The sequence below is a fragment of the Colletotrichum costaricense genome (assembly GCF_030867565.1).
Source record: "Colletotrichum costaricense strain IMI 309622 chromosome Unknown Scaffold_9.1, whole genome shotgun sequence".
NCBI classification, from domain to species: domain Eukaryota; kingdom Fungi; phylum Ascomycota; class Sordariomycetes; order Glomerellales; family Glomerellaceae; genus Colletotrichum; species Colletotrichum costaricense.
In genome coordinates, this window is record NW_026848238.1 from 585,562 (window position 1) to 603,046 (window position 17,485).

At 52.0% G+C, this 17,485-nt stretch overlaps 8 protein-coding genes across 8 annotated transcripts; 3 read left to right on the forward strand and 5 right to left on the reverse strand.

Moving 5' to 3' along the window:
- Positions 1 to 1,201: 1,201 nt before the first annotated feature.
- Positions 1,202 to 2,219, reverse strand: CCOS01_09018 (uncharacterized protein; the record flags this gene model as incomplete). The annotated part of the gene is made up of 2 exons (XM_060457178.1): positions 1,202 to 1,670; positions 1,738 to 2,219. 2 exons carry the CDS (start codon positions 2,217 to 2,219, stop codon positions 1,202 to 1,204), a joined length of 951 nt encoding a protein of 316 aa, XP_060311878.1.
- A 1,436-nt stretch (positions 2,220 to 3,655) lies between these two features.
- Positions 3,656 to 5,603, reverse strand: CCOS01_09019 (uncharacterized protein; the record flags this gene model as incomplete). Its single annotated transcript, XM_060457179.1, has 2 exons — positions 3,656 to 4,966; positions 5,028 to 5,603. Coding segments are annotated over 2 exons (1,887 nt in total), but the record flags the coding sequence as incomplete, so codon positions are not given.
- A 739-nt stretch (positions 5,604 to 6,342) lies between these two features.
- On the forward strand, positions 6,343 to 6,906 carry CCOS01_09020 (uncharacterized protein; the record flags this gene model as incomplete). Its single annotated transcript, XM_060457180.1, has 1 exon — positions 6,343 to 6,906. The coding sequence occupies one exon, from the start codon at positions 6,343 to 6,345 to the stop codon at positions 6,904 to 6,906; it is 564 nt and encodes a 187-aa protein (XP_060311880.1).
- A 2,071-nt stretch (positions 6,907 to 8,977) lies between these two features.
- Positions 8,978 to 9,484, reverse strand: CCOS01_09021 (uncharacterized protein; the record flags this gene model as incomplete). The annotated part of the gene is made up of 2 exons (XM_060457181.1): positions 8,978 to 9,260; positions 9,372 to 9,484. The coding sequence occupies 2 exons, from the start codon at positions 9,482 to 9,484 to the stop codon at positions 8,978 to 8,980; spliced, it is 396 nt and encodes a 131-aa protein (XP_060311881.1).
- A 1,702-nt stretch (positions 9,485 to 11,186) lies between these two features.
- Positions 11,187 to 12,128, forward strand: CCOS01_09022 (NmrA-like family protein; the record flags this gene model as incomplete). The annotated part of the gene is made up of 1 exon (XM_060457182.1): positions 11,187 to 12,128. The coding sequence occupies one exon, from the start codon at positions 11,187 to 11,189 to the stop codon at positions 12,126 to 12,128; it is 942 nt and encodes a 313-aa protein (XP_060311882.1).
- An 808-nt stretch (positions 12,129 to 12,936) lies between these two features.
- Positions 12,937 to 13,716, forward strand: CCOS01_09023 (uncharacterized protein; the record flags this gene model as incomplete). The annotated part of the gene is made up of 1 exon (XM_060457183.1): positions 12,937 to 13,716. The coding sequence occupies one exon, from the start codon at positions 12,937 to 12,939 to the stop codon at positions 13,714 to 13,716; it is 780 nt and encodes a 259-aa protein (XP_060311883.1).
- A 100-nt stretch (positions 13,717 to 13,816) lies between these two features.
- CCOS01_09024 (uncharacterized protein) lies at positions 13,817 to 14,270 on the reverse strand (the record flags this gene model as incomplete). Its single annotated transcript, XM_060457184.1, has 2 exons — positions 13,817 to 14,177; positions 14,233 to 14,270. 2 exons carry the CDS (start codon positions 14,268 to 14,270, stop codon positions 13,817 to 13,819), a joined length of 399 nt encoding a protein of 132 aa, XP_060311884.1.
- Positions 14,271 to 17,111: 2,841 nt separating this feature from the next.
- Positions 17,112 to 17,324, reverse strand: CCOS01_09025 (uncharacterized protein; the record flags this gene model as incomplete). Its single annotated transcript, XM_060457185.1, has 2 exons — positions 17,112 to 17,146; positions 17,213 to 17,324. The coding sequence occupies 2 exons, from the start codon at positions 17,322 to 17,324 to the stop codon at positions 17,112 to 17,114; spliced, it is 147 nt and encodes a 48-aa protein (XP_060311885.1).
- Positions 17,325 to 17,485: the final 161 nt, after the last annotated feature.

Below are 17,485 nucleotides of genomic sequence, written 5' to 3' on the forward strand. Positions count from 1 at the left end.
TAGGAGGTGGGGTGCTGAAACTGGCAACCCAGATGAACAGGTTGCTGAAGGCTCCAAGTTGTTCTCAGGTGCATTTTTATCAGAGGTAGCCCGTACAGCGAATGGCACGAATGGTATTTTATGTTCGTAAATAAAAGTCACTGGTTTGATCGGCTCGGGGATATTTCAGCGAGCTAGAATATTGTCCGCCAGTTGCCTGAACCTAAATTTATGGAACTTAAGGAACATGACTCGGTGGCGAGATGTCACTTCAGTGAATCTGTGAACATCAACATGCAAATGCTGTTCAGTGAGGCCAAGGGTTAAAAGGTTGACGCTGCAAACTTCTTGTCCAGCGATCAATAGTAAGTACGGTGAGCGATGGTATATCTCAAAATGGGACGTTTGCTGATATGCAGTCATAATCTAGTGTACATCATTTTTTGAACGATGCAACTGTGTGATGGGGAAGCTCGGAGCTATTCTCAATCGCAATAGAGGTAATGCACTCTCTAGACCGTCTTCGCGTTCACCATGAAGCACACGGCTGCCCGCCCTCGACTTGTTCTCAAGATCATGGTAGCCATGGAGTTCTTCGAGGTCACAGTGCTGGAAAATAAAGACTCATCTGCATGGATTGTAGATTATTTTCTTGATATTCATTACCTTATCTCGAGTCGCAATTTGGGTGTTTGACACATGATATACGCTGATAGATGGAGTACGTTGATAATTCGGGGAAGGCGATAAGTGACGGCTCAGGTAGTATTCGGCTTATTGCGGCACATGGGAAAGGACCGACAAAATGAGCGAGCAGGAGGGGACTCTAGGGAAGGTACCAGTGTCTGCCTAGTCTTGGCATCATGCAAAGCGTGGCAGGCGTGCAAGTCCCGCGCTGGAAAGGTTCAGTGATACCGATTGGAGGATGACATGTTTGTAGTGCAGATCATCATCCCATCCTCCAAGTCTTGATCTGCATGTGTCTTTGTGTTGCCAAAACGGCGTCGATAATAGAAGCAGCGCTAATGGACTCAAGAGAAATTCCCTGATGAAAGTGAGTTAGGTACACTTCCAAGACCAACTTCAACTCGAGAAGTTTTCCAATAGACTTGAAGGGGTTTGTTTGGTATCACTTATCATTAAGTATTCGGTCATAAGTGAGAAAGCCTGAGGAGGTATCATCTGGGTAGATCTTGGTCCCGACACTGTCATGCACCATCTCTCACAGAGGCATCGCCAAGGCAACACCAGCAAGCGCGGCAAAAGCCCATACCGTCGCCCGTATTCCTACATTACCCCCCGCAGTCGTCATTCGGAGGCCGTGAGCCGCACTAGACGCCCCCGTCCCCGTCGGAGCCGAAGACCCGCTAGCAGCCGTCGTGCCGCTTCCACCTGCGCTGCTGGTCCCGGTCTGCGCAGCCGCGTTATGAATCATTGTCACTGCGGGTCTCGAAGCGACCGGAATCCAACCATCAGCCTGGGCATTGGTAAAGGTCCGCGTGCTAGTCCTAATGTTGTAGCTGGTGGGTGTGTACGAGTATACAGCTCCGGAGACGACGGTATTGTTGTAGGTGAAGGTCGCTTGCGCCATGGTCAAATTGCCAACGAGCCGCTGACACGCCGTCATTGCGCCGTACGCAGACTCTGGAACTTGCGAGAAGCACTCTCCGTTGAACCCCACAGTGTAGCCGCTGATGCAATAATATTCGTTAACCTCTGGGAAAACTCTGCTATAAGTTGCCGCGACCTTGAACTTACTCGGGACAGCAAATGACCGCAGTCTCATTACTTTCGAGAGCCTCCATAAGAACGTTGACGATGGGGTTATACGCCAGCCTGTCACTCATGTACCCGGACCCAAACGGCACGCTGACGATAGGCGGGACAAAGACTCCAGACGAGCTGATCGTGCCCTCGGCATTCTTTGCAGCGACACCAGCTGTCGTGTACTGATCAGGACAGACGCTTGCGGGCGAGAAGTAGGCAATGGTGCCCGCGTCAACGGTGGCAGTGGCCGCTGAATGGATCTGATCGAAGACGGTGCCGGAGGGGAAACACTCGCCGTATGCCGAACCTTCACATTTCTGACGGAAGAAAGGTTGGACGCGGTCTGTCAAGACGGATTCTGCGGCCAGCCAGAGGCCCGGGGATGAGGTAGCGCATGAACTAGGCGCAGTGAATATTGTTGTCAGCGGCCCGACGTTTGTGATTGCATGTTGTGAGAGTTCGGTGAGAGGCATGTTGGGCTGGCCTGGATTCGGAGTTACACTATACTCTCTGTTAGGGTTCTGTGTCTGCTGAACAAAAGTCGACTATGAACGCGGTTTGCTAACAACGGGTTGAGGGGAAGTCGCTTTTAACTATAAGCTGACAGCACCAAGGGGGTTGCAATGAGAAGGCGCCAAAGACAGCGGCTTGCATATTTTTCTCTTGGCAGAGACATGTCAGCTCGGTCTACCGCACTGCTCTCCAGGTTTATCGTCACATTAGGTTGTTTGCTAGCGTCTTCAAGGGCCAGGCAGACACAAGTCGGGCAAAGAGGGCATGTTACATTTCGTCATTCCACTGCCAGATTCAGCGACAAATGTGCTGTGCCGCACCAGGTCAGCGAGCTTAAGCAGTCTTGGCATGATTCAAGCTCTGGCGACGATCAGGAACATATCCTAAGCAAGGAAGATTGTTCTGCGTGTAGCCAGCCCTGCACGGCGCGCCTCGGACCGCCGATGGTCGGTGAGGTGAGTTGGGTTAGGATGGGTGAGATGGGTGAGTGGTCAGGCGGCATCTGTTGCCGGCGGATTGGTGGGAATTCCCGGGTAGCATCTTGGCGTCGTGGTTTGAAGGATTCGATAATCTCACTCTTTTCCATTGACCCCAAGGGAGCGAGCGTTGTGGGAACTTTTGAGCAATGTCATCAGAGTCGGCGAGCTTGCGATCGAAGGCAATGACATCAGATGTCCCAGATGGAGGGCCAAGATCGGGCGCTTTCGTTCGCTCATCCCATCGCTCCGTTTAAATTGCTCTCCGCGAGAGTCTGCCCTAGGTCCTTGGCGAGATCTACGGCGCCCTCCTGGGCTTCCCCGCACGGCGATGCTAACTACCAAGATGGTGAATTGCGCGATGGTACTGCGGCAGGTACCGAGATAGTCGACGTCGATCAATTTGATAAAGCGAAATGGGAGCGACGACTGGGCGTTCGACGTCCGGTCGTTTGTAAAGGGTATATCAACATCCCTAGACTCGTTTCCGTGGCCCTCTGCTTGAAGGCTCGAGAAGATCGTATTCAAGGTGTCTTTGAAGAGGCGTCTGGCCTACGCCCAATCTCAAAAAGGAAATGGCTTAAGACGACTTACCAAAGGCGCGGATCAAAATTCATCAACAGTGTGGTTCGACGCCTAGGATGTACTCAATGGAAATGTCATTGCCTATGACTGACTCTGTGGGGATGGCCCCCGGTATCTGATTTAATCCTGAACTCCGTCTGGTCCTAATTCTTCTGGGGCCGTCGATGACACGATGATGCTTTGGTTGACCTTGTAACCCAATCCCCTCCAAACGCCAATGCCAATGCTGCGAAACACACAAACATCATCAACCTGTCCCTCATGATGGGTACCTCATCCTGTGGATAGGGCCTCATGGGGCGGTTATTCATGACGAGATAAAAGAAAACACCCACTCAGCAGACGTCCAACGTCGGGCACGCAGACTCAACGATGCGCGACGCGAGATTCGGACGCAGGACACGCTGGAAGTGGCCCAACTCGCTCCTCGGCTCATGTCTCTTGACCCTAGCCGTCGCCGTCTCTCCCTCCTTGGCCTCCTCGACCACATCAACAAAAGCAAGCCTGCTTCTCGCCTCGCCGGCAACGATCTTGGCCGTATGCGCAATCGCTCGCTCACTCAGCGTGAAGGGCGAGTGAAAGAGGTACTCCTCGGGCTTATCGCACGCAGCGTACCCTCCGCTCGCAGCCTCAGCCGTCTCTGAGGTCTTTGCCCAAATACACGGCGTCCACGCCTCAGCGAAGAAGAGGTTATCGCCATCCTCGGTCCTGTTACCCCGGCCTGTGCTGTCTGTGAGGTCGTACTCTCGCATCTGCTTCTCGATAATCGCCTCGCGGACGAAGCTGGCCGTATCGATCTGAGCGGCCACACGGCGGGGGAATGGCACGCGAAGAGCCTCGCCCTTGGGAGCGGCCTTGAGGCCCTGTTCCGCACGGGAACGACGGTAGTGGGCTGTGGCGCGCTTGCTGGCGGGCACGTAGCCGAACTTGCCTCTCTCCTCCTCGGGGTTCTCAGGCTGAGGATCAGCGGTGCGCATCCATTCGTCCATGCGGCCCTTGATCTCCGAGTTCCATCGCGCGGTGAGGTGCGCCGCATTAGTCATCTGTTCGGCCTTGGTGTGAGGGCTAGGCGGCGCCGGACGCTGGGCGTGCCAGCCGGGAGTGAGGGAGACGTCGAAGAGCTCCGGGATGACGACGCGGAAGTTTTCAACCTCGCGCTCGTCGATGTCGCCGCCTTCCCGATCCATGTTGTTCAGCTTGTCGATGAGCGAGGCGTTTTGGTAGGCCCAAAAGTCCGAAAAGGCGACAGAGTCGTTGTCGAGAGCGGCTTGGTAGACGCGCTCAACTTGTGCGAAGAGGGCGCGAGCAGCAAGGTCTACTATACCCTGGCCCAACTCTCGTGGCAGGGAGGCGAGGGTCCAGACATCCCACGTGCCGAAGGAGAAGACCCAGATGGTCTCCTTGGGGATGTTCTCGCGTGTCTGGGGTTGGGCGAGGAACGTGTCGATCTGGGCGGCAAGGTCGGCGACTGTATCGGCGATGGGGAACTGGTCGAGGAGAAAGTCATAGTTAAAGCCCGGCGCCTTGTACTCTTCGATTTCACGCTGGACTTTCTCAATGGTATCGCGATAGTGTTGGTTAGATGTCAAAGCCTGCGCTGGGAGACTGATCAAAGGAGTGAAGGATTGGTGAGAGGAGCATCGGAGCTTAAGGTCATGTTAGTCAACTGTAATTTGAAAGCGACACGAACACAGAAATTAGACCTACCTCTTCACAAAGGGCCTCAGTCCATCCCTTGCTCTTGGCTCCCTTTCCGCTCGACGGCGTCGCGATATCAGGCGATCCAAACGCAACGACTCTCACACCACCAGGTCCGAATCCAGCATCTTCTGCGCTCTTGCCGAAAGGCGACCAGCTCCATCTTGAGCTTGAATCGAATATCGTGTCTGTCGATGTTGGCGACGTGAAAAACTTGCCCAGAAGAAGTAGCCCGCAAAAAGCAAGAACAAGCTGGACAATGAGCCGCGGGCCGCCGCGCAGGACTCGTGTAGATATGAAGGCGAGGAGCATCTTCAAGCTCATGTCGCACTGCTCAAACGGGTTGCCGGAGGCGCTACTGCTGCTGCTACTGCTGTACGCCGCCGGTGATGAAGGCCGCCGTTCGTGGCGGGGGAGCTCCTTTGACATTCTGTGCGAGGTGTGTCGAGGGAACTGAGTTGCGTCGTCAAAGGTGACGATGATCTTTGGGATGAGTCCAGGCGCCACGGTTGGTAAGGTGAGTCGACGGGGCGACCGGCGCGTGGCGTTTCTTCGTTCGAATTTTGCTGTCGTTCCCTCTGTAGTCGCTGCTTAATTTTCCCTGCGTGTCAACTAGCAACAATGATGACGAGGAATATGTCGGTTGCCGTTTATGTTTTGGATAATATTTCGTGATCCCTCAGTATGGTGGTTTACACAGTCCTTCCCGATGGAGTAGGCGCTCGTATGTGTGTGTGGTGTGTAGATGGAACACCGTTGTTGCTCGTGGTACCGTGCCAAGCCGGCAGTCGAAGAGGCGAAAAAGTCAATGGTTGACCGCCAAGAGGTCACTACACCGGACGGGCGGGATGGTTACGTCGGGGACGGATGGTGTGCCGGATTTTCGCCTGTTGATCTATTCCTGAGTATTCCACCGGAGGAGGCTCTACGTAAACAGATAATGAAAGCCGTGGAAACAAGAAAGAAAATGAGGAAAGGTATCTCTGAGGGATGATCAGGTACAAAAGTGTCAAGAGGTCAAAGGGATCCAACAGGAGGAAGGACGAAACAATAACCACACTAAAAGAAGATGGGAAGACGTCCCTTCAAAAAGCAACCTCTCAGACCCTCTTGCAGGAGAAACCGATGGGAATCTTGGTAGGAAAAAAGGGGGCCCTTCCTCCGGGTTTCCAGGGAACACTCGGGATGTGGCCCAGCCTTGAATCATCTGGGCGCTCTCAATGTCACTAACCGACTATTACCGGGTATGGCTACCGTACATTCTCCATGTCACTCGGTACTTTGATATGGAAACTGGGTAAAGAGGCATTCACCGTCGTCACCAATGATTGGAGAGGGAAAGGCGGGAAGGCGGCTTGGTCTGATGGTCTTGTCATCTATGATCCCCGGTTCATCCCAGCTTCCACCTCAACTCGACATTCAGGCGAGCGGGGAGTGGGCACATCGGCGTGGTAGGCCTGTCCTTTCACCTCTTTTACTTTGCCTCATCCTCGCATTTCCTGGGAATGCAGCGGCGGGAGCGCTGAGAACGAACGAAACAGGAGCAGGGCCAGCTGAGGAAGAGAGCCATAGAAACCGCACAACGTTAGTCGGCGCTTGTCACTGCGGTTGCCGCACCGCTCTTGGTGTTGCTGGGGATTGTGTCATCCTTGCTTTGATGTGCAGTCGTCGTAAGCTCGAGTGGAGACCGTCATCTGAATGGGGGTTCTATGGGCTTGCGAAGTGCGCGTGTGTGGCTCAGGCTTTTTTTTGGTTTGGTTTTCTGGGACCATGGTCCTATCCTTTTCTCGGTCCGCCCCCTTGGACGGCGGGGATCAAGGCAATAAGTCTATTTCCATCTATAATAATTCTTAGCAGTCAACACTTAAGAATTAGAGACTATCGATAGAGAGGAGATAGTGAGAGGCAGTGGCTCTACAGACACTCTGTACGGATATCGGCTTCAGACCTGGAGACTCGTGGTGTCACGGTAGCTCAGGGGCTTGCAGACGTGTGTCTGCATCCGTCCAGGAGGCTGGATAGCATGTTGGTTCGTCTTGCGTCGTGTTTGATCCCCCCCGCTGTACCCGCTGCCGCGTTGGTGTCGCATTTCTGCAGGTTACGCAGCCCATTACATTTCTGGGCGCTCCGCCGTCTCTACTAGGCGCCCCAGTTCTGAGTCTTGCTGTCTTGCAACCCCATGGTCCATTGTCCATACCCACCGAAGAAGTCTCGGCCGTTGATGTTTTCTCTGTTTCGGGGGGTCTCATGACGGCTCTGGAGACCGAGACCGGGTATGCTTCTGGCATCTCTCCTCGCCCTCTAGCGGCAAACATGCTCGGGATAATTGCAGGTAGTTGACGGCATGCAGAGTCGGGTTGATGCAGGCAGAGGGTGGAATTTTGCACCAGTGCCTTGAACGTCCATAGGAGTCATGGCAAACTTCCTTTCTCCACATCCCGAAAGCCCTGCCAGCGGTCGAGCCGTGTCAATCATCAGCTCAGAGGAGAGTCAGCGACAGCGGCGAACCCAACTCATCTGGCAATGCATCACGCCAGTGTCTCCATCATTGATAGTAGGTATAGTGGGGAAAGCGGTTGTGCTGCAGGGTGGAAGGATGGTAATCCATAGTCCCAAGCCTTGGAGATTCAAGGTTGTTTTCTTTTTTCTCACACACTCTGTGAGCATATCCTAGGCTCACAGCGAATAGTTCGCGCTCGCGGCCTTCGTGTTCCCCCAAGAAAATGTCTTGACCGACTTGGCTGTGACATGAACGGTTTGTACTTCAGCGAAAGATCAGCCACCTGAGCAGTTCCCGAGCTAACCGGATAGCCGCTGCCGAGACCTTGCAGTTCAGTCTCTCTCAGAGTTCCCCCTCCCGTCAGATTCACCCATCTTCAAGTCGTTGCGGCGCCGAGGACGGCATCTTCGGCCATCTCAATGCTACCATGTCACTTCAAGCTTACCGCTTGTGTGTTGCGTGGCTTGGAGCTATGTGCCGGCCGCCGGGCCATGGGGCGAACCCGAGCGATGCTGCAAAAACACACACATAACAACGAGAGACCATGGGCCATGAAAACAATTGCCCAGTCAATGCTGCCAAAATTCCCGACGGGGAGAAGGGGAGAGACAAGGGGAGTGGAATTCCCTTACCCCTGTTCCCCAAGAATCTTAGCACACGTCATTCTGGATGTCTCCGAGAAATTCCCAATCCTCGTCCCGCCCCTCAGAGACATGGGCGGATTCGCGGAAACACAAGGAGGAGGCCGCGGTGGTGGGTTCCATACGCCTGTGTGACAGGCTCCGCGAAGCCCGCCCACATCGTTCACAAACTTTGAAACAAACGTTGATCTAGAGAAATTGAAAAGAGGTCGAGAACAAAACGGCTTCCACGTAATCCTCGAGAAAGGTCAGAAGCCCCTCCGTTCTCGCTTGGCCTCCTTCCGAGGTGAGCTAATTCGGACGCGCCGCGTTGCACCGCCGGGGGACTTCCCATGTTCTCTCCCTTCTTCTTCTTCCTCCGCCGCCCGCTCGGTCATGCGCCGTGCCGTGGTCCGCCCACTTCCCGCGGCTCTAAATTTGAAAAATGGGCGGCCGTCCTCGCCGCCGTGGTGGTTGATTGCGATTCGCGAGTCCCACTTACCTGGCAGATGGGGATGAGCCGAGGGATATGGTAGGATAAAAAGAGAGGCTCAGCGTCTTTGAGTATGAATGCATTCGTAACCTAGGCACTTAACAATCTTAAGTAGCATCTTAACTCAGCCTGGATGTCCACGTCGCCCTTAACCAGGCCTGCCCGCAACTCAAATAGAGGATCACCAAATGCTTGAACCCAATTAAGCAATTTTCGCAATGCCCTCCATGCCTCCACCTTCCGTCGCCACCGTGGTGGTTGACTGAACTGAATCTTCGCCCGTCGTGTACTCCACATCGCGTGTATCCGTACGATTGTCATCGCCGGGCAATCACGCAACCCAAATTTAGAAGCCTCCCTCGAGATACATGCCCGTCACGGCGAGCCCAATCGCCGTGGTGAAGGGGTACTTCTGCGGGAACCCCGGTCCGCCGTGCTCCGGGTCCAGCCCGCTGGTGCCGGGGTACAGCAACGAAGCCCATCCAGTCACCCAGTAAATGGACCCCAAGAAGCCCGCGATGCGGAACGACTCCTTCGCCATTTCGGCAGACGTGTTGGTTCGCCACGTGAAGAAGAGGGTTGCCATGCCTAAGATCAAAGAGAGCGTCATTGTCTGCGCATTGTGGAATCTGAGTGGTTGTGGTCAGCTTTCGCAGATAACGGAACGCAGACATGTAGGCTGACGGCATCGACTTTTTCTGTCGTGCGACCTGCCCGCACAGAAAGGTAAGATCACTCACTTGGCATGTGGCGGCCACCGCGGATTATGGATGTGCGTCTCATTCCAATCGGCCATGTATGCGCCAAACAGCAGCATGATGCCGTCGAGGGTAAGGAGGACGCGGCCGAACATGCTTGCGGGCCGATATCAATGTCTCGGCAACTTTGACTTGTCGCGGTTCGCTTCGATCAATTGTGTATGTGGAATGCTTCAATCGAGCTATCGTGAGTCTTAGCAGTTGTTGAGACCAAGCTCGGCACAATAATCAAGTAAATACAGTAGTGTGCATTCGGGGCTTGGGAGGCTCCTTTAACTCCTCACTTGTCCGCCAGACAGCGTCATCCGTTCATCAGAACGTCTGAAATGTGCAGAGTCGCGTCCTGTCTCGTTGCCGTGTCACGTCGACACCTGGTAGAGCGCCGCACTCCTCGTGCTCCGACTTTTACACGCGAGGAAACCCGCCTTGACAAAGAAACTCAATGCGACTCGCTCACTTGGCTATAATAATCTCTGATTCAGACCCGGTTGAGTGATATCAATCCTACCTACCCATGTTCGTTCTCTGTTTTCCCTCCTCGTTGCCGGACTTAGGAGGAAGAGTGTTGGGGATCTCCGATGGGTTCCGGGCGTGCCGCCCTCGAGGCTCGCGGCAACCTCAGATGCGGCACGCGAGGAAACGCTCGGTTCCGGTCCGAAGAAACAGTGGTAAAAGTCGTTGTGAATGTGCAATTTGTGGTAAGGGATTGGAACATTGGACGTCAGTGCATATCGTACCCGTATCCTTAATTCTTTGAGGACTGGCTATCTAGAAGGCCGCAGGCTAGGGATCCGTCCTCCCCCACGAAGAGGACCCCGCCGTTTGTCTTTATCGCTCAATACTTGCTTTCAGGTTGCTCAGTGAGTATGTCCTCTGAATTGATCACTGTCTTGGTGAGTAAGTGATTGATTAATAAACTAGATGAGTACGGTAAGTGTAACGGGCTGCGCTCCGAGGGAATCCCGTCATGAGCCCCGTTTTCCATCTTACTCTACCTTAGCCGGTAGAATTACCACGGGCCGGGCGCATCCTGATTCCGGAATTTGCTCCGGTATTACAACACTTGCTTCGTACAGTGAAAGCTTCACACCACAACATTATGTATCTCGAAGAGATGACTTATATTTCATTTGAATGCACTGCCATAAACCATTACGAAAGCTGCAAGTTTTGGTTCGTATGCTGGCTTAACGCACGCTAGACAAGCGGCGTGCTCGGGCTCAAGAGGAAGAAAGTTTGCTGATCTCAGGGAGTCTCAATGCGAAAAATTGCCCCGCGAATACCAACCGCATTCAGCTATGTTGGCTCAGGTCGAACCATCCCCATGCTGCAGTTACGGTATGATGCCGTTGAAAATAATAACGTCTGGCGGTGAATGCTCGAACAGGTTCAGTAAAAGTGGAAACTCCATTCCTTGTATACATTCAGCGTCGTGGCATAGGGTTTAGTCTAGTCTCGATGTTTCGATTCGCTCAAGGAACGCTACTTGTAAGTGAGCCTTATTAGCATGGGTTCGAACATCACCACAGCCCATGTAGCTCGGACCTGAGGTTGGGGAAATGCTCGAGCGGCCGCAGCTAAAGGTCATGACGCCATTCCGGCCTCGAACATCACAAGCCAGAAGCTCATCCCTACACTCAGGGCCCCAAGCTCTTCTTTCATCGCGCACACCAGACGTAACCTTTTCCCACCTCCATCAAATAGCCTCCAAACTGTACACCCGCGAGATACCGGTCCATATCCTTCGACCGCATTAGCTACTAGACCTCGCTCTACATAACCATCCCCAATACGACCATGGTTCCCACCAAAAAGGTCCTCGTCCTAGGCGCAACAGGCAAGCAAGGCGCTGCCGTCGTCGACGCTCTCCTCGACCTCCCATCCAGCTCACCAACCCTCGAGATCCTCGCCCTTACACGAAGCCACGAGTCCGCAAAGATCAAGTCCCTCATCGAGACGGCAAAGGCCAAGGGCGTCACTGTCACGCCCGTCAAGGGAGACCTCAAGGACTCCCCGACGCCAGTCTTCGAAGCCCACCCACGCGTCGACACAGTCTTCATCGTGACTACCATCGGTAATGAGGACGCCATCGGAAAGGCCTGGGTTGATGCCGCCATCGACAAGGGAGAAGCCTCGCAGATCGTGCTGACGTCTGTTGACCGTGGTGGCGAGGATAAGTCATGGGTGAACCCGACCGATGTACCGCACTTCTTGCAAAAGCACGCCATAGAAGTGTATCTCCGTGATCGTGCAGACGAGCTTGAGAAGAATGGCAGAAAGCTTCGCTGGACCATCCTGCGCCCGGCGGCGTTCTTGGATAACACCAACCCGGGCATGTTTGGCAAGGTGTTTGCGGCCATGTGGTCTACGCTACCCGCCGATCGGAGCTTGCAGCTCGTCTCGGTGCGGGATATCGGACTCTTTGCGGCCAAGGCTGTTGAGAATCCTGAGCAGTGGGATCGGAGAGCTGTGTCGCTTGCAGGCGACAGTATCACTTACGCCCAGGCGAGAGACACTTTCAAGAGAGTAGTCGGCAGCGATATGCCGCAGACGTACACCATCTTTGGTCAGGGCATGCTCTGGGCTATCGCCGATGTAGGCAAGATGTTTGAGTTCTTTAGAACTGAGGGTTATGGGGCGGATATTCAAGTTCTGCGGAAGGAGGAGCCACGTTTGCAGACTTTTGAGGCTTGGCTGAAGGAGAGTAGTGGGTGGAAGAACGAGATGAGCGGTCTTTGATATCTCGAGAAAGAAATGCAGCGATATGATATGATGGATCTGGAAGCCAACACTTAATTTAGGTACTTAACACGTGTCTCGAACGACGTTACGCAACCAGTTTGTTTCCAGACCGCTGTCAAGTATATTCGTTATCCAACTGTGATGTCGCCTTGAGTAGCAGAATGGAAGTCTGCGGAGGCATCGCGACAGCTTGCAAAGGTATCTGTCTTCGCCATCGATGGGAAGTCGGATTGTAGACCCTTATGTGAAAGAGCACTGGTTAATGAAAAAGGCTCAGGGATGTCGGAGTAGACAAGCCAAACTTTGCTTGATATGGTCACCTACCCGAAGTCATTATCAGGCTGGGTTTCCAAGTGTGTTCAGGGATTTCGAAATCTCATCAAAGGATGAAATCCGTGAACAAAAGATCTTCTCAGTGGATTGACGCATTCTATTGATCCTGGGTCTCTAAGCCTCGCCAGATACAGACATTCTACCCGATTGTGTTGTTTGCATCTATCATATGCGCATTGCAATTGGGTCCGAGACTTTGAAGCTAGATCCAAAGTTCCCATCCGCTCTCATTCAGGTTAACAAGAAGCGCCAGCAAAATCAACACCAGAGGTGGTGCATTGTTGTGGCGTAAGTCCAACGAAGGATCATTACCTTGTCTAGGCAGCCATCAAGTTGCTTCCGCGATCCTCCAAGGAGGCAAAATAGGCTCATATATAGTATTTAAGGTCGCGGAGACCTTTTGCCACTCGTTGTCAATTTCTTTAGAGGTCAGCGCCATTCCAAGACCTTGTGACGGTACATCATAGTCGATATGAGGCTACTGGCCTTTTCCTTCCTAGTCTCATCCGGCATCTTACTCGCGAGGGGTCAGCACGAATCGCTACTCACAAAAGCCCCGCCAGTAACCTCGGAAACAACGGCAGAGCAACAGAGTGCTGCCGCAGATATGGCTGACACGATTGAATACGACTTCGTCCCAGTCTACATGCTCACAAAGCTCACAAATGAAGAAGAGGAAGCTTTTACATCTGCAATCTCGGCTCTGGAAGAAGGCGTTGCCGAAGAAGACGACTACCTCCGGCCGAAACTCGTGCACTGGACCTCGGATGTAGATGGTACCGTTGAAAAGGATCTCTTACCTATGAACAAGAAGCTTGAACTAGAAACCACGTTGGAATCTCAGTCTCACTTCTTCTTCTATGCCGACCGTAAGAGTGTCGAGGACGGCGGAACTATCGTTGCGGGACACGACTGGGGCACCCTGTGCATCTCGAGGAGAGCGAACCAGAGATTCACCAAATTTTGCCAAGAGAGAGGTATCAGCCTCCCTAGGGGTGGCTGGAAGAGCATGGATGCTATCATCGTGCAGTTAACAGAGGAGATCATCACCTGGGGCGCGACATGGGGCCGTCAGCCGGGGCCGTCCTGGAAATCAGCCTACCAGAACCTGGATCTTAACAACATGCAAATGTCTGAGCTCATCGGCATGCATGGCGAGGAAATCAACGTTCTGGAAGATGCCGATTGGGATGCACAGACTTTTGAGAAGAGGCTTCGGGAAGAACTTGACAAGATCAAGGACGAGCTTTAGTACTTTGAAGATTCAAATCATGTAATAATTGAGACGCTAATGCTTATTGAGCCGTAAATGCTTGTTGAAAGTAAATGTGTTGATGCCCCAAATGCTTATCTCAGTTCTTGGAGAACCTTTGGGGGATCGGACGCCGGGACACGAGCAGGTGAACCGGCTCCCGTCCCCACTGCCAGCCTCTCTTGGGTCTCGTCTGCATCGGCGTAACTTCGCGCTTGTAGATGCCTCTCTTGATTGGCGAACGAGCCGTACCGCATGTCGCAAAGAATGAGTCGCCGAATGCCTGGCAGTCTGTGTCGGTGAAGTTTTGGGAAAGGTTGGTGCAGAGCTGGCTGTTGCTGCTGAGGATGCCGCCCTTTTGACCGCATAGCTTTTGGCCGCCTGTTTGTACCACGGAGTTGGTGATGTGTGTCCTGCAGCGGCATTGAATATCGCCCTGCTGTGCTTGTACCATGACGAACCTATTGATGTTAGCTGGGGATCGACGGGCCTCAAGGGTTTGGCGGGAGATCTTACATGATCGCCATCATGATGTAGGAAATAATGTTCTTCATCTTGTTAAAGTCGTTCGAGTTGAATGCAGTACTAGAGTGACTCGATTGTTTGGCTGCGGTCAAGAAAACTCTGTGTATCGTGAGTACGTTGGCACTGGTGGTGATAAGCCTTTATGTACGAAGATCAAACTCCCGAGGCCACCTTGGCGCACGCGAACGACAACTCATGGCAACCTCAACATGCAACGAACCACTGTAGCAACCACACAGCGTAATGTGGGCGGGCTATCCGTGACTCGCGGCCTTCCACGAATTCTCCAGCTGTCAAGCGTCTGATGTTGGCCTCCTTGTGGCAGTAGCGCCTGACGGAAATGCCGATGGGGGATCTATCTGTGTGCTTGTCGTCTCATCTTTTTGGCCGCGCCTCATCAACCTGCCAGCCGCAGCCCGCAGGTAAGGGTTGATGAAGGGGGCTTGCAGGCCTGCAGCTAATTCTAGAAAAAGGGAAGGGGAAATTAGGGAAGCATAACTTTTTCCCAAACGATCGTCCACGTTCAGATGACGTGTGTTCGTCAATGTCAGACGGAGCCGTTGGTGTTCCAGATCCTTGCGCGTGTTTCATGATAAGGGGGCCACCATGGCTGCGCGCAACGCGTTCGCCCGTCGCAACTTGCCCGCTGACGAATTCTTAAACAGGAGCAGAAGAAATTACTTCAGCTCTCACGAGAAAAAAACACCCGTTAGTGAGGACTATGAGCCGACGGGCACCTCCTCTTCGGCTCGATGCATGCTGTTCATCGGCCGAGAAGACGCGTCAAGGGGATCATGGGGTTTCATCATCGAGATCAACAAATCGCATACCTGATTTTGAGCGATGAATGTCAGTTAGGGGAGCTGTCATTCTCGGGATGCATCAGACTGATCTCACGTCGAGACAATCCAAGTGGCCCTTTCAAAACCAGTAATAGCTATCAGAACAAAAGCTAGATGGAGGTTCTGCAATTAGTTGAATCATAGCCGCACATCACCCTTTTTGCGAGAAGTAGTCAAAGCCCATCATGAAACACCTAGCTAACTTTGAGCGATCAATTACTCCTCGAAGCACTAAGGTTTCCAGGATTACTGATAAGGTCTCCAAGACTAAGTGATTACAACATAAGCATATTATGAGTTCTCAATGGATGAAAGAAAAAGTAAGAACGCCTCGTCCAGAAACTCTGGAGAACTATCATGGAATGATGATTACTAGATACATTATTCTGGAGTGTCATCATTCTCATACAAGTGGGAGTATGAGTAAAATGAAAATCACAGTTTCGGGGGTGTGGAGATAGTTCTTTGTTGTAACGCATTTCTAGTCTTGGGGGCACCTGCGAAAGGCACATATCATAGTCTCAAGAAGCGATCTGATCAGTTACTGGCCATGGCTAAGATCTATAGTTTACCTAACCTCTTGTCCTTGATAATGTTGAATACCACGACTTGTACTAATTGATCATGGGAGTGCTTGCTTGTTCAGAATATGAACATTTGACACTTTCCAGCATGGAAACCACGCAATTCATTGCACTTGCGTACATGTTCAACATGACTGTCACTTGTGGTACCTTAACTTAACCTGAGAAGCTGCATTCAAGGCGTTCGTCTCAGCGTAGACTTGAGTTGACACTCGCAAGCTGTTATGATCTCTGTAGTTGAAGCTCGGAAACAGCTCAAAGGCTTGCATATGGTCTAGGATATACCTACCCATCACCACGCCGTTGTGGTGCAGGGTTCAACTACCTAAAACCTTTAAGGATTTAGCCTTGAAAAGGGCCGAACCAGCCCTGCAACTAAATGGAGTGGTGATGGAATCTGCGCCGGCAGACGACTAGTCCATATCACGGCACAAAAGTAACATGATCCGTGTAGACATTGTTCGCCTCTTGTCAAGTGCGTTGACTTCAAAGTCGACTGATCCGTTTGTCTAAGTTCTGGCACAAAGTCTAGCAATTTACCCTCGCTTTACCTATTAGTAAGTGACAACACATGGGACATTGGCTAGAATGACAACACGAGAGAGTGTCCTGTAGATGTACACTTTCATTGAGCCAGTGAGAGCGACGTTAATCGAAAATCTGCTTTTCCTAACTGACAGAGGTGAGAAACCTGGATTTGTGAAGCTTTTATTTCCAAACTAAGGTACGAAGCTTATGATAAACGTACACCAGCTTAGCGTCTCTCGTACTACCATACCATAAAGACACATGAATTCTTGTATAAAATTCAAAGTCAAAGGAGCGATTGAAAGCTAGAGTTCTCAAGGCTTTGATCTCGAGGTACATTCTAGAACTGGACTCAATCATATGCAATAATGGCCATAACTTTCCACTAGATGACTCCTATACCCGTAGTTGCGTCTCTTTGGCGAATACTTCCGATAATCTCAACCATATATCCATGATAGACTTCCATTGTATGCGGTATTTTAAACCATGCGGGAGTAATAAATAATCGGCTAGGGCCTGATGTGTATCAAACACGTGCGGATCCATGCAATCGCACGTATCACACTCCTGCTGGCAATAGGGGCGAGACGAAGGTCTAACATCACGGAGAGTATGAACATATTGCAGAAGCGAATCTTTCCCATAGGCTACACACTCTAAGAGCTCAGAGTAGACGTTAAATAACAATCGCTGCGTTGAAGTTGACTCGCCTGGCGCAGTCTAGTTGCGATGGAAAATCGAGTTGTCATTGTTCAGCTCTAGCTAAATCATCGTCAAATTTGAATCCAACCTTTCAAAAGAGGAGTACACTGGGGAAGGGCTCCCGGGTTGCCCTCATAGAATATGATCGCTGCCTGCTACGTAGATGTGGCCCGTCAGGCTGGAGTAAAAAGAAGCACCAAGCCTGTCTACTTTATTTTGCGTTGCAGATGGGAGCGCAAAGAGTGTCTAGAGAACGAGTGATACGTCAGTATTTCGTTCATTTTTCGAAAAATAGAGTCGCAAATGGCTTACTGCACTCAGCCTCGCTGGGCCTAGGACATGTTCGCTGGCAGTCCTCGCAAGCACCCGCCATAGCGGATGCAGCGTATGTAGCTAGAATAGCGAAAACGATCTGGAAACGCATCGTGGTAGATTAGATTGAAACGGTCAACGTTCTCGGTAAAGAGTACAGAAGTAATATATAGTTGTGGTGTTTGGCTCTGATGATGGGATAGAAAGACGAGATGTTGTGAGTAGTTCGAGGAGGTCAGACTGCATTTATGCCTGTAACAGTTCATTTTACGG